The sequence below is a fragment of the Triturus cristatus genome, chromosome 4_1 (assembly GCF_964204655.1).
Source record: "Triturus cristatus chromosome 4_1, aTriCri1.1, whole genome shotgun sequence".
NCBI lineage: Eukaryota > Metazoa > Chordata > Amphibia > Caudata > Salamandridae > Triturus > Triturus cristatus.
In genome coordinates this window covers 1035003151-1035019208 of record NC_140585.1, presented here as the reverse complement: position 1 = coordinate 1035019208, position 16058 = coordinate 1035003151, and the positions used below count along the sequence as shown (strand labels likewise).

The 16058-nt window shown below is 42.7% G+C and overlaps 1 protein-coding gene across 3 annotated transcripts in view; it reads left to right on the top strand.

Annotated features, from left to right (window-relative positions):
* ZNF800 (zinc finger protein 800) overlaps positions 1–16058 on the top strand; it is a 152568-nt gene that overhangs the window by 50114 nt on the left and 86396 nt on the right. For all 3 annotated transcript variants that reach the window (XM_085653968.1, XM_085653969.1, XM_085653970.1), the window contains exons 2-3: positions 7292–7390; positions 7556–7670. In XM_085653968.1, the coding sequence (XP_085510094.1) occupies positions 7337–7390; positions 7556–7670 (169 nt within the window). In that variant the 5' untranslated portion in view covers positions 7292–7336. The remainder of the gene's footprint in view (positions 1–7291; positions 7391–7555; positions 7671–16058) is intronic.

Below are 16058 nucleotides of genomic sequence, written 5' to 3'. Positions count from 1 at the left end.
GAGTGGACAGTCAATTCCTTTTCTGACCCAGGCAGCACTTATGGGAGGGAAAACCCTATGACCAGTCTGCCTGGGGCAGGGGACGGGGATGACCTTTGGGATGATTTACAATGTTGACCCTACAGATTATGAGTTCAAGAAAAGAGATGCACACCTAGTCATCCTTGTTTAATCCTTTCTTAGCCAATGCGGTTTCAACGGCGTGCAATAGCCTGCTTCGCGCTTCGTCTCAGTGCGCTGTGCGAAAATGAACTTTTCCACAAGGAACCCCTTTTCCGATTCCGCCAGGCTGCACTGCCACATTTTTAAATTTGAATCAAAAGTATCCATTTATATTCTGCTTTTCTCTTGCTTTATTCTTCATTGTTTAAACCATTTTAATCCTTCACTCTTGTTTAGTAGTCAATTCATTTTACTCAATTTTAGGTGAGCGTTAAAGTTTCACAAAAGCTCAGGAGTCCAAATTGGGTTCCACATACCATGAAGTTTATTGAAACAACCCAATGCATTTCGGGAAATAAATTCCCTTCTTCACGGGCATCTACAAATACAGAAACAAATATTTAGCTGACATATTTATCTGTGTTTAAACACTTCTTTGCATTTAAAGAAACAAACGTCTTCGATTATACGACTAAAACCGGAATCACAAACCATTTATGCAGTAATTTACCCCGTGTTTAGGAACATTCCTTCCTTGATTTTCCATTTAACTTCAACACATTGTATCCCAATGAATCTACACCACTGTGTGCTACACATCTCTACACTTTTTATCACTAGCCTACATACAAATATATACTAATGTGCGCTAACCATAACTGGTGGGTCCCCATGTTATTTAAAATGAAACATTCCTTCGTTCCTTCACTGCGTGTGACCCTACAGATGACCCAGATCTACAGCATTTCCCTACCCATCCATCCCCACTGAATGATATCCCTGCGTATCATTCTGTCTTCCAGAGGGCAGCCTGTCCTCTTAAAGATGACATGCATGTCCTGCAGGAAGATGATGATGTTTTGCCCATGCTCAAGGGCATGCTTAAATCAGCCCCTCACAATTTTAAAGACTCTGTTATGGGTAAGGTGATCACACCTTTGGTAGAAAAGAAGTTGAAGGCTTCTCCTACCTACCTCCTTTACATGAGAGGCCAGGCCCTCATAGGCTCTCTGGTGGTGCATACAGCAAGAAAGCAGACTTCAACTTAAAGAATGTGAGACTGATTAGGGGGCCAAGAACCTTGATGCCGCTAGCAGGCATATAGCAGATCTACACCGTAATTATTCAATTTATGAAAGTAAAACATCATACATTGCACTATCATGTGGATAGTCTTTCGGCCATACCAGCATCTACGATAGATTTGACCCTTTTTAGCCTTGAAAAAATCTCAGTACCTACTTGTACAGACGAAACACGTGTTGGCTGCTTTGTTTGCTGGGAATTGTTTTGGGAAAGAAAATCAATAAATGAAACGTTTTCTACGATAAGAATCTTGTGGAATGCTCTTCATGTCCTGTATACTGGCTATGAGAAGTTACAGAACTGTATGGACTCAATAATGGGGTCACAGAGTGCTAAATGCTCATAACAAAGATTGATTTATATCATCTTGAATACACAACTGGTGTGCTGTATTAGCTTTTTCTTGCTATGTCTGCCAAAACCACGTCACCCTCGTACCGGGAGTGATTCAAGCACATCCAAAAGGGCATGATACAGCCCGTGCCCCCTCACCAACTGGCTAAAGGAATTTTATTTGCGGTACTTCCTCATTTCAAATTAGGACAGCTCCATCCGACCCATGTTAGATTTGAGGCCAGTCAATCCCATCCTGTTGGAGAATTTCCATATTACAACCTTACAGGACGTCATCCTGCTGCTCCACTATAGTGACTTCATGATGGCTTTACCCCGCAAGGGTAGTTCCACATCCCCCATCCCCATCACCAGTACATCTGCTTTGTGGTAAGTGGATTCCCTTGTAGAGTCTTCATCTCTCCATATGTTGTATCCAAGTGTCTGGTGTTAGTGACCGCTCATCTATTGGAATGGGCATCCACGTCTTCCCATTGCTCGACGACTTGCTGATTAAGAGAAGCAGTAGATTACAATGGCTAGTGCACATTCAAATTGCTGTAAACCTCCACAGCCAGTGGTTCAATGTAACCCCAAACATGTTCCACTTCCAAATCAAACCTACATGGCCCTTTCTTGCCTTGATACTAAATGCTGTTATGGGGGCAGAATACACTAACCAGCACAGGGTGAACGCATTCCTGCAGTTGCTTATTCTTTTTCAGTCTTCTAATCTGCTCATCGTAAGACTGTAATGAAACTTTTTGGTTATAATGGTGTCGTGCACAGCAATTGTGCCCACGCCAGATTGTATATCTGCCTTGTGTGTGGTAACAAGCAGAGAGTCACTGGGAAGATATCGGGTTGATAATGGTCCGCACTGTCTGCGATGGTGGAACAGCAGCAACCTTTCGCTTGGTAGGCCTTTCTTAGACCCTCTCCCGCAGATGACCATTACCACTGACTCATTGGGGCGCATATCTCTGCAACATGACGGAGCAAGGTACCTGGACCCCTCACCACAAGGGTTGACACACCCGCTTCCTGGAGCTGGTAGCCATCCTTCCAGCCCTGAAAGGCTACTACAGGCTTATCCACGGCAAGTAGTCCTCATAAAGACGGACTATGTGACAGACATGTATTACTTACAAATAAAGTGGAGGCGCACTGTCTCCCCAGCTGTGTGCACTAGCACAAACGTTTTGCTTCTGAATAGTCGACAACAAAATCAGTGTTTTAGTGAACCACCTACAGAGGGTTTTCAATGACTTTGTGGACGTGTCAAGCAGGATGCATCAACAAGCCCATACAACATATTCCTAGCTTTCCTGGGAGGGGCTTTATTTTTTTGTATGCCACCAGGGTTTTTGTAGTTTGTTCTCTGCTCCCTCTTGTAATGTTGGCATTTTGTATGAGACTTCCCACCTTGTGGGTTAGAATTCCATCATTCAAGGCCATGGATTTTTCTTTAGTACTTCAAACTGTGGGCTCTTTTCAGGATATTTGGGGTTTAGACCCCTTGTCAGCTGAGTGTTCTCCTTGATAAATACTTACAGCCACCTATTCCTCACCTTCTGAATCTCCCCAGTTGCCAGACTAGATCCAGAAAACGTGCAAATGCTCCTGCATGTTGGCAGGTAGGTTCCTTTGTCCTACGTCATGAGTCAATTATGTCTTTGGACATGACGATACAGAGCTAAATTCAGGCATCACCCAAGAGCACTGACATCAGTTTCTTTTTTTCTGCATCCCTTCAAGCCACCAACCCCACCCCCTGAAATGCAGATCAAGTGCTTTCCTACTGATTCTAGTAGTTTACCAAACCCCTTTTTGTAATTCAAGTGATCTAAAAAATGTTTTTTATTTTATTAAAAATAAATAAAAAATAAATGGAGGTGCGAATGTGCAGGGAAGTTACCCCAGAAGATAGCTGGTTTCCAAACATGGCAAGACTGCTGGAAGCAGATTTGGATTGCAGATCCTCACAGATGCTTCCCAAAGCCATCGGGGAGGTTCAAGACAAACGTTGCATCTGAGCACAAAAAACTGGGGCAAAGTCCATTCCAGGTCAGTTAATCCAGATCACCCATATCGATTAAGTTGAAGGTCAAGGGAAGAGTAAAAAAAAAAAAAAAAAAAAATGATCTTCACTTTCCAGAAGCTCCGGATCTTAAGAGCGGTCTCACAGTTTAAGTTCCAAAAACTGAAGCTGACTCAAACTTCCCCTTTGGACCCTATAGGTGAACCTGCACACAATGTGTCCTGAGTTCCCCAGGCCACTGTTGGCTTTCAAAGAGGCTGCAGGTATTCATGCCATATGACACTCCTGACTGCATGGACCTGAGGATGGCTTCATTTGTGCTTTGGTGGCACCTGGATCTGGATCCGATTTTTGCTCAGGCCACAGATTCCGAACCTTGGCTAAAGTTCGATCTACAATTGCAAAGGTGCAACCAGTTATCAAGGATAACTCTCCTACAGTTCCTCTACTTCGGCATCAATAATTCAGGACAATGGACGCTTTTTTTTGCGTTACATTCTCTTAACAAAATAAGGTCCTCAATTTGCCCAACATGATATTGAGGACAACTTTGAGGAGGTGGATAACTTGCTGCCCTCTAATTCTACTGATTCTAGCTTCTCGGCTTACAGAATTCCCATGGCCTAGATTCCTGTCCTAACCCTTGATTACTCTGTGTGACTTTGTAATGAAGAAAGTGCCTATTTCCCCATTGTGCTGAGGAGGATGGCAAAAGTGCAAGAGCATTCCATCCTCATTGAGAAGACCCAGGCAAATCTTGTAAAAGATTTTGCAACGTGGACCTTGTACTTCAGAACCTCTGTGGCCCTTTAATAAATCCCTGGTTGACCCTATTTGGCCAGTAACTTTCTTAGCCAGTGGCAGATCGCCCTCCTCGCTAAATGTCATAGAATGGCTTCGGATGTCCTCCTGTTTGACTCTTGAGAATGATGATGAAGGCCTCCACGTACAAGGTGAATTTTAACTCTCTTCCTGCAACGTCTCTGGATGGCTAATCCAAGAGGATTGTCACTATGGGCAGGAGTTTTATTCCACCCCGGGAGTCAAAACTCATTGACGCCATGATCTTTATTTTTAAGGTGAAATCTACTTTTCCAGCTTTTATGGTTGTTAGGCTTCTTTCCCTATTAGTATCTGCAGTGCAATATGCCAGTCCTTCAGTGGAATCTGCTTTTGCAGTGTGCTCAGTTGGGGAAACATTTTGGATAAGATGGGTTTCTCTGAGGTGGCTCATGATCTCCAGTGGTTGCTGATGGATTGCAATATGACTTGGAGTAGACGTCCTAATTTTCTTTTCTTTTGGAGTGGGCTTTCGGGAGAAGTAATGTTCTGACACTTTACCGTTACAAAATCTGCCTTTTCAATAACACTTCGAGTCTGGGGCATGGAAGACCTAGACTACTGAGGTCACCATGCTGGGATGGTCCCTACTTGTGGCACAGGGGTGTCTTGTTCACGGGGAGGAATCTTTGGTTAGATTAACCACCAGAAAGAGCCCTTACCAAAGGTAATTAACTCGTGTTAGTCCATATTCCTACAAGACTAAAAACCAGTTTCATGCAGGAACTGCCTGTTTCTTAGAAGAACCCTCCAACTATTGGTATTGTATTTATTGTTCATCATTTAAATCATAACTGTGTGATGTGCTAGATAAAAGCCAAGCACCTTGAGGTGCCCCAACCCCATATATTTTGCACAAAAGTAGCATTCTTCAGTCAATATAATGGATTCTCAGATATCTGCAGAACAGCTGTTAGAAGCAATGAGCCATTGCATGTAGGGACAAGCTACAAGTTTATAAACCTTATTATCGTAGTACTAAAAGTGCGTAAGACTGTCCTATATCAGCAGTCATCCTTAAAATGGGAAAGCTTCTGAATAACTGCCACTATTTCCAACCTCTGGTAGTGTTATCTCACCCAAGTGCACCACAAGTTCATTTATCCAGTATTTGTGAAGTTGTATATCTCAGAGACACTTTCTCACCCAAAAGACCACATCAAAAGTGACTGCTTGTTTTAACCTGAGATCATTATGTTTAAGATACAATTACCCTCCTGGCTATCTGAAGGCAGAGAACACCTCTTTGCAACCATATTGTTGTGTGAAAGCATTTCTGCCAACTTTTCCATGTCGATTATCACACCTTCTACCTATATTTAGGTCCCACCTGCGTTGCATCGCATGCGCTGCTCGCTTGTGAGATCTATTGTCCTTGGTTTTCTGTCGGGCTTCTTTGGAAGTGAGGTGGCTGCACGCCCTGTCTCCCCTAGGCCACGCCCACCAGTCTGTTGCTAGTCATGTGTGAGTTGTGTCCTTGCCTCACGCTAGTTTTATTTTGTCCACCGCGTTTCAGGCAGTCCAGTCATGAGGCACAACGAGCGCATGGCGCGCTTTCACTTCCCGATTGTTTTAAAAAAATGTTTTTGCTCTGGCAGAGGACTCCACAGACCAGGCTGCTGGTTGACGCCGACAACTGCCTACACCGGTTGGGCCCTTCCAAGAATTGGTGAGACACGGTTCCAGCCGTCGCTGGTGGAGCCGGAGGTTGTGGTTGTGTGTGTGTGTGTGTGTGTGTGTGTGTCGGGTGTGGGTGTGGGGGGGGGCGGCGCTCTCTAGAGCCAGTGACAGATGGGGAGTCCAGGGAAGCAAGCCTGCCTACCCTTCTGCCACTCTCGCAGCGTGCCGCACTTCCGCATCAGAAATTCAAGATTCCAAAGAAAGGATGAACAGGAAGTGACCTTTATTGATTGCAAAAAAAAAAACCACTATTTAGAATCGTCTAACTTTAAGAAATAAAGTGAGCGCTATTTTTGCAATGAATTAAAAAGTATTCAGCTGTGTGAGGGAATGTGTCATTTTCTCAGCGCCTCAACAGTCAAACAAGAAGAACACCTTACACACAGCGCTTCTTACTGCTAGTGAGTCTGCTAGGTGCTCTCCTGAATTGACAGGTAGGAGGTGAGTTTAGTTTGTTTTATAGTGTGACCTATGTGGGAAGCATTGGGTGCCGTCCACGGGGCTGGACGCGTGCTCCAGTTGCGGCTGCAATGAGGATCATGGAACACCATCTAGGCCTTGTGAACCCCCACCAGTCCCCCAAAAAAGAAACTTGGAGCAGCATTCCTTGTGGTGCCCAACCAATGGTGTTATGTCATGCACTTCTCCCGATACACTCAAGTGCCTTCACTTGATGGTTTACTAGACCAAGAACTTAATCCACATTTCCATCCTCTCATTTAGACCAGACACTTAAACTAAGGGTTCACTCTTGTATTATAGAGAAGTTGCAGCTGTGGAAGTGAAGGCTGGTAGCTCACTTGGAGAATGTTCCTTCCGTTCCCTGATATGGTAGTTATCTTAGTTTTTAATTTACCTACCGGGAACAGGCACCTATAAAACATACTTTTTCAAACACTTGATTCAATGGTTAATTTTACAAAAAATCATAAGATGACTTCTGTTAGTAAATTACAAACATTAGTGTTGTACAAGAGAAAAATAGACTGCAACTCAGTATTAGGTAGTCAGTCATCCATCCTTTAGCTACCCAGCCTGATGGATTATATTTGTGAACTTTCATACGTGAATTTCATGGACTAATTCAGTTGTGTTGAAAACGCTCAAAATGTTACTCTATTATGCTAATGCTGTTTTCCTTTCTTTCAGAATTTGTCAGAGCACTTGTAAGAGTGCTGTTTTGTCGACATAATTATGGACAAAACCTGTAGTAATCTTCGTAAAAAGAAACACTTTTTGCGCAATCAGGTATTTGGAAAGATTTAAAAATATTTGTTGTTGCCTTGTCCTCCAAAATGTGCCCATTTCGCATGTTGTGATTGCTAAATGTACATCAATGTGTAGAGTTCGAGTTGCACCTTTTAAGTAATGTTTAGTAGTCTTAATTGGCTATTGTACTTAATTTTTTCTCAGCAAAACGGTGAAAATGAGCCAGAGGTGGAAGAAAATAGGCCCGGCACGCAGAAAATTCCTTTGAGGGACAAATGTTTTCAGACTGATCACCATCATCATGGCTGCTGTGAACAAGGTAAGTGTGTGTGTGTGTGTGTGTGTGTGTGTGTGTGTGTATATGTGTGTATATGTGTGTATATGTGTGTATATGTGTGTGTGTGTATGTGTGTGTATATGTGTAATCTACTGGCGGTCGCCAGTAGATAGTTATAGTTAGGATCGTGTTTCCATAGGAAATCTCAAAATTCTATTTTCAATAACTTTGGCGCCGGTTGACGAATCCTCGCGAAATTTTCAAAACTAATGGGGTGCTCCGTTCAGCTCCTACCCTGAAAGTCTCGGGGTGATTCGTCAAGCGGGGGCCGAGAAAAAAGGGGGGTACCAAAACGCGTTTTCCCCATGCATTTTTCCATAGGACCTTTAGTCGAAGGTACAGCCCGAACGGCTGAACAGAATTACTTGAAATTTGGCAGAGAGGTAGTCCTCAGGTCAGGGAAGTGCCTTTTGCAGGTCTGGTGTCAATCTGTTCAGTAGTTCCTGAGGAAAATAGCATTTAAAAGCATATAAATATCTATAAGCGCGCACCGTGCAAGCACCCTAACGTGCGCGAGCGTAATTCTGATTGGTGGTTACATGTTGTTCAACGGTCGAAATCAGGAAGTGTCGGCCGCCATTTTGTTTGTTTTCAGTGCGAGAGTGAAAAAGGAAGGTGGCGAACGTGAAAAGGGGGCAGGGTAGATAGTTCCTGACCCCCTAGCCTTTGTCGGGGGGTCCCTGAAGGACCCCGAAGGCAGAAATTTTTATTTTTATTTTTTTTAAATCGCGGGGGTGCGCGCACTGTGCGCGCACGGTGAAAAACCCCCCAAAAAATAAAATACATAAATAAATTAGCATTTAAAAAAACGTACAAATTCACTGAAAAAACCATAGGTTTCGCACACATTATAGTTAGGAATTAGCATTTAAAAAAACCTTGAAAATTCACTTAAAAAAACCATAGGTTTCACACATGTTATAGTTAGGTGGATATTTCACTCGTAAAAAACCAATGAAATTCCCCCGTTATAGTTAGTTCAGATAACTATAACTCACGCGACCGCCACTCTATCACAAGGATGATGTCATCAGTGATGTCATGAGTGATGCCACTGACCATGTCATGAGTGATGTAATATGTGATGTCATGAGCAGTGGATAGCGGGCGCGCGAGTTATAGTTATCTGTACTAACTATAATGGGGTAATTTCATTGGTTTTTTACGAGTGAAATATCCACCTAACTATAACATGTGTGAAACCTATGGTTTTTTAAGTGAATTTGCAAGGTTTTTTAAATGCTAATTCCTAACTATAACGTGTGTGAAACCTATGGTTTTTTCAGTGAATATATATATATATAGATATAATCTACTGGCGGTTGCCAGTAGATAATTATAGTTAGGATCGTGTTTCCATAGGAAATCCGCAACATTCTATTTGGAATAACTTTGGCGCCGATTGACGAATCCTCGTGAAATTTTCAAAATAGGTGGGGCGCTCCGCTCCTTCCCTGAAAGTCTCGGGGGGGGATTCGTCAAGCGGGGGCTGAGAAAAAGGGGGGGTCCCAAAACGTGTTTTCCCCATGCATTTTTCCATAGGACCTTTAGTCCAAGCTACAGCCCGAACGGCTGAACAGAATTACTTGAAATTTGGCAGAGAGGTAGTCCTCAGGTCAGGGATGTGCCTTTTGCAGGTCTGGTGTAAATCTGTTCAGTATTTCCTGAGAAAATAGCATTTAAATCAATATATATATCTATAGGCGCGCTCCGTGCGCGTACGGTAAAATGTACCGTACGCACACGCTGCCGTGCGCGAGCGCGATTCTGATTGGTTGTTAGATCTTAGTAAACATTCGAATCGGTCGAAACCAGGAAGTGTCGGCCGCCATTTTGTCTCTCGCAGTCTGAGGGGGTGAAAAACAAAGGTGGAGAACGTGAAAAGGGGGCAGGGTGGACAGTTCCTGAACCCTAGCCTTTGTCAGGGGGTCCCAGAAGGACCCCCAAGGGCCAAAATTTCTTAATTTTTTTTCGAAAAATCGCGGAGTGCGCGTAGCGTGCGCGTACGGTAGAAACGGAAAAATTCCGCGAACTGCGTAACGTGGGCGCGCGGTGCGTGAAGCGCACCGTGCGCGTACGGTACGCGCACGGTGAAAAACCTTAAATAAATGAATACAGAACTTGGCATTTAAAAAACCGTACAAATTCACTGAAAAAAACATAGGTTTCACACACGTTATAGTTGGGAATTAGCATTTAAAAAACCTTGCAAATTCACTTAAAAAAACCATAGGTTTCACACCTGTTATAGTTAGCTGGACATTTCACTCGTGAAAAACCATTGAAATTCCCCCGTTATAGTTAGTGCAGGCAACTATAACTCACGCGACCGCAATCCTCTGCTGATGACGTCAGATATTACATCACTGATGACATATGTGTCTTTCTGAAAAAAAAATATTTGTAATATATGTATAGCTAAAGATTAATGGAAGAAGACATGGGTAAATAGGTGTCTAAATACAGTGATGTAATATCTGACGTCATCAGCAGAAGATTGCGGTCGCGTGAGTTATAGTTGCCTGCACTAACTATAACGTGGGAATTTCAATGGTTTTTCACGAGTGAAATGTCCAGCTAACTATAACATGTGTGAAACCTATGGTTTTTTTAAGTGAAAATATATTATATTTTATATTATATTATATTATATAATATTTTTTTTAGAAGAAAATAGCTTACTCGCTCTCTTAGATGACTAATTTCATGCTTAAAAATAAGTTTTATTACAGTGGCCTGCTCCAATGTTTTTGCATTTATTTGTTTGAGCTCTGCATATATTTATTGTAATGAATAAATATATGTAGCCACCCACCAGTTTTCAGCCTCATTTCAATTTTTAGTCGTAAGAATATGCACAATATTAGTTGGAAACAACTGACGGTATGTAGCTAATTCAACCCAATTCCTTTTTTCATTAATTTCTTTTTGCCTTAACTGAGAACTTGGCATTCCTGAGTTGAGTAACTGGTGGTAGTAATTTTGAACTATTTAAGGCAATTGCCTTTTAAATAAAAAAAATACCAAACTGGGCAGCGGGGTTCAACATATAACTTATTATTTTATCAAATATTCAGTTTTGTCTTAAGAACATTCTAGTGGTGGTAAAGTCACATTTACAATATTTACTTTTGTGTCCAAACTTGGCTGTTGATGTTGACTTGTGCAGTTGTTCCAAGGATGTCTTTTGCAGAATTCTATACAGTGTCAAAATTGTTCATTCAAATTAAATAATTTAGCAGAAACAATTTGTTGAGAAAAATGGTATGTTAACTTATTTGGTTGCCTCTTGGAGTTTGATTAAAACCGGTGCAACTCTTACCAGATTATTGAAAGAACATGAGTAATGCTCACACCAGAAGGAGCCCGTATGTTATGAAAGAAATCAACCTGAAATGATTTGGAGTTTTTGCTGTTTTGCTTTTGCACAGACTACAGATTAGGTTTCCTCCAGGCATTTTCCGTGCCTGAGCCCCTATGTTTACCGTAGTAAAGAGTATTTGAATGTTTGTCTTAGTTACTGATGCTCGGACTGCACTTTTTACTGGTTCTTTTTTTACACATTATCTTGGTGGATTATGGAGGCGGGTCAGTGCCTTTTTTTGTGTGGGGTTCATGGGGTAGTGTGTGGTTACTAGGCAATATCTGTTGGGGTAATTGTTGTTTATCACTGGTGTCCTGCGGCCACCGTACTATTTCACATACACTGAATGAGCGAATACTCTCATTTTATCACTTGACTCATACGATAGGGTAGTCGAGCAGTCAAGGCTTACTCCAGGAAATGGTGTGGGATTAGAAATTCTGAAACAGTGTGACTCTGCAAATAACACGGAATAATGTTGAGATGGTTTTGGAGAAAATACAGATGGGGTTTCAAATCCGTAGGCCCAACCTTAAACTCTTCAGTAGCTCCTTAGCTCGGAGCACTAGACAAAGCGTGAGTTACTGGTAGCTCCCCTGTTACTTGTAAGTAGCTCTCCCATGCTCAATCTATACAATTTGAAACGTTTCCTTGGCTGAGGTAATATATGTAGACCAAAATTCAGACTTTGTATTCTAGACCATTTGGGAATTGTAAGAACTCATAAATCTATGTTCAAAAGCTGATATGTGACTAATCACAAATCAAATTTTAGGAACTATTACCTGTAACTGGTTGTGACGTGACCAAACTTATCAGTTTCCCAACTTGTCCTCATACTTTAATTTCAAATCATAGACAACTCTTTCAAAAGAGCTCATCTTCTAGGTCTTAATCGCAATTCAGTCTATCATAATTTACCTTAGTATGGTAATAAGTCCAAAGTTAAAGACTGATATTTTGAAGTATAAACAGTTTCTGTAAAAATATTTACATTTTTGAATAATCTCCAGTTTAGCTCTTCTTTACAATTTAAAGTGCATATGTCTGTATTTCATGTATTATAGTTCTCCAGCTGAAACTTACATTTAGCGGAACCACAGTCTTCTAGTTTTAGAGAGTTATGTTATAATGGTATTGCAAATTCACTTGCGACTCCTCATCCACATTCAACCTTGTTTCTACAGTCCATAATTTGTGAATCCATAAGGGTTCAAGCTTCCTTAATTTTAACATTCTGTCCCTGCCACTTTGATCATGTAAAATTAATCTGCGATAATTTAGTTTTAAAGGTTTCTCTCAAATGTATTGATTAATCCATAGTTGTGACCAGACCTTTTTACATAGGTCACTAAAATGGAGGTCTGCTGGTCCATTCATGGAAAGTTATGCTTCCTAACGCTAACATCCTAAGCTTATTATTTTATGTTTGGGTGTATGTGTACTCTATGAAACATGTATAGTGTGTATATGAGTGAGACCAGAGTAATGGAGGCATGTGGGTTCTATTTTTGGAAGGCCCTGGTCTATTTCTGTACACAAGATGGATGTGAGTTTGTTTCGTAGACCGTGGAAATGCATTGCTGACATTCCCGAAGCTGGGGGAAGGAGACCTAGACTGAACTGGGGACAGAATACACTAGTCTCCTTTTAGTAATTCGGTTCGGGCTTGAGAGTAGCTTTACATTAGTCTTCAAGGGGATCAGTACCCAAGATGAATTAGCCCAGGCACCAGAAAACTAATTGCTCATGTAGCCTGTTCTGTGAAGTATTAAGTTATACGTGCATACTTTTATTTACCAAATTAAAGCACTGGGTTGGACAGTCTTTTATTGTGCATTTGGGTGATTAATTTCTGAACTTGTGCACCCTACACTATCTCCCTGAAAAGCCTGTGACTGCTCTCCACCACTACTCCTGTCCTGTGAATGAATTGCCGAAGGGAATTTGAAAAAATTGTACTTGGCCCAGTGTTGTAGAGCCATGATTGTACAGACCCCAGCCCCCACAGTGGAGGCCCAATAGCTCCTGCTTGCCTCATGCCTGCGAACAGGGTCTGACAGTCAAATTAGGAGTCCCAGTAGGATAAGAAGGTCTTATCAAGCTCTCTTGGTGCTGCATGGTAGCTCATATTTAGTTGTCTGCTATTTGTGGGTCTGGCTACAACCCATAGGTTTTTGTGATGCTGTGATGAGGCTTGCGGCCTGTTAAAAATGTAGTTTGATGAGCATTAAACTAGTTTTGTCGGAGGAAAAAAAGAATTGTACTTGTAGCTTTCTCCGATTTTGACGTATCATTGATGATTCTTTTTCCCCCTTGACTGGGCATAAAATGATTCGCTCAAGATGGTGTGATCGCTGCAACATATGAACCCCCTAGACTTGTGTCTTGAAGCTGTAGACTGCATGCCATGCCCTGGCCCCTTTGTCTTGAAGCTTGTCCTCTGGTTTGGTGAGATGTGTTTCTGTGCTTCACTCCTGCGGACGAGGTCTACACTAGACTGCTGGCATCACTCGAGGGTGTGGCTTCTGTTCAAGCATACGGACTGCACATGCGCAGTTGGCGGCGCTAGGACTGGACGGATACACCTAAGACGTTCCTCCTAAGCCCAGGCAGGAGAGTGGAGGAGCAAGTGTGTGCTGCTGGGGCACAGGGCACGTGCAGGGCGGTGCACGTGAGTCATGTTTCTGCTTTTTTTAATACATGCACTTACTACATGTGGCAGGGGGCATCTTTACATCGCTATTACTAGGTGAACATAGGTCAGGTGCCACAACCCATGTAGGTTCAGTTCTATAGTCAGTTGATGCATTCTGGGATTTTTAGTTGACCGAATCCTATTCTGGGTGCACTTTATTTAAAGTTATCACTGTTACTTGGTGTACAGCCCATATCTAATGAGGAGAACCTTTGACCCCAATTTTATTTACATGCAAGAGACACTTTAACTCTGCCGGAACAGCTTCCTGTGCCAGTTGAAACAGCAGTGGAGCGCCAGAAATTCCGTACAGTGAGAGGATGGGGCACTAGATTGAAGGTTCTGGATGCGTTATACTATCTACCAATATCTCCCAGGCTCTGGATAGGTCTAGTGAACCCTGGCCAAATCTGGTTTCTCTGAGCAGCGCTGCACTTTGATACCCCGCCCATCTTTCCTGTTCTGTTTGCCATACCACTACCCTAGATCCCTCTGGTGCCTTTCAGTTCCGTGTAATTTCTCGATTTGCAAGTATAACGAGCATTTGCAATGCAATTGGTTTCGCCTCTGGGACATTATATGTATTTAGCTATGCAGCATATTAGCCTTGGTGCTGAAACATCTACTGTTCTTTAACATAGAGGGAAAGTAAACACCAAACTGTGTGACACGCCAGGTATGGGAACACATGGAGAGGAATATTGCCTTTAGTGGGAAATTGTATAGTCCAAAGCTCTGTTTTTAATATAAAATCAGGGCCTTCGGTAGTTATATGGCTGAAAAATACAAGATTTGAAAAAAACATTGTCTACGGGTGCTCGTGGAAGACAATTTCTATGGACTGGAATCTAGAGAATGCTAAGGTGAGTCTGGTATTTTACTGACCTCTGCTGGTAGTTTTCTATCAAGAAAATTAAATAGAGGCAGTTGCCAGAAACAAAAAAAAATAGTCCCTCAGCAGAAAGCAATTCTGGTATTTTACAGACCTCTACTGGTCGTTTTCTGTCAAGACAGTTGGCAGTTGAACTGAAACAAAAAGTCCCTAGGCGGAAGCAGACAAGTCCTAGGGCTGATCTCCAGAGCCCACAAAGTACATACACATAGAAGTATATACTAAAGTATATACAAGAGGTCTTGAATGCTCAACCTAATAACTAGGTCCTGAAACCTGCTTGTAGCTTTAGGTTTTGCAGTGTTTGGAAACTAATGTAAAAAGCAGTGTTCTGGGGTGCAGAGGACCTCCCTCTCCACGACTTATGCCAGCACTGTAGTGTTCTCCTCTCAATATACAGTAATGCTGGGTAATACCAAAACATGTGCATGAATTCCTCTCTGCCACACCATGGTCATCTTGGTCGTGTTAGTGTGGATTCACTCGCCCAGGAGTGTGATATGTCCTATGCAAGATACAGACTTTAAGCTTAAACCGGGCATTTCTTGATACCTTAGGGACCCTCTCCACTATGCTAGCCCAGTCCTTCTTGGGAACGGGCTTCCCCAGGCCCTTCTCTCAGCGTGTCTGGAGGGCGGTGAGGGGGCGCAGTATGACCTCCCTGTTTGCCCTATATAGGCAAGTAACTGCCTTGAAGGTCTGTGATGTCGTGATCATGTAGTGACCGCTCTTATGGTGGGGAGGTACAGTCAGGCCCACTTATCCGTGTTTACACATTGCTGCTGTTACAGTGCCATGGAGTTGGAAGTGGCCCAGGGGCAAACGTGTCACGAGTGGAAGTCCTCAAGCACGAGGAGTACCTCTGCTGGGAACAGTTTGCCCAACATAGTCACTCCCACATCCACCCATTCTGTTAGTCCCTGCCAGTCTCCTCTGGGATAGCGCCTCTAGCAATATGGGAGCATGGTATCTTCGTGTGTGTTTTCTGCAAGCAAAAGACCCAACAGCGACACATCACTCTAAATTATGTATTATCTTCCACAGTAGGGCATCTAAGCTGTAGTAGAATCCTAAGTAGGTGGTGGAGGTCAGGGACAAAAGGAACCATCTCACTCCCAGGTGTTAGTCTATCCGCCAGCCACTGCGACAACTATTGGAGCTGTGCCGCCAAGTAATGTGATTTAAATTCGGGGGCTGCTAGCCCTCGGACCTCCACCGGTCTCTGCAGCATGGCCAGAGCCACTCTCCTTTGGCCCAAGAAGCAGATAAATGCTTTCATGAGGGAATCGAGCTCCTAAAATAACGCTTGAGGAATCTACACAGGCAACACCTTAAATATAATAAGTCTGGTTTTGTGACCATTTTCAACAAAGCAAATTGGCCCGCAACTAAAAGGGGGAATGTAGTCCAGGATTC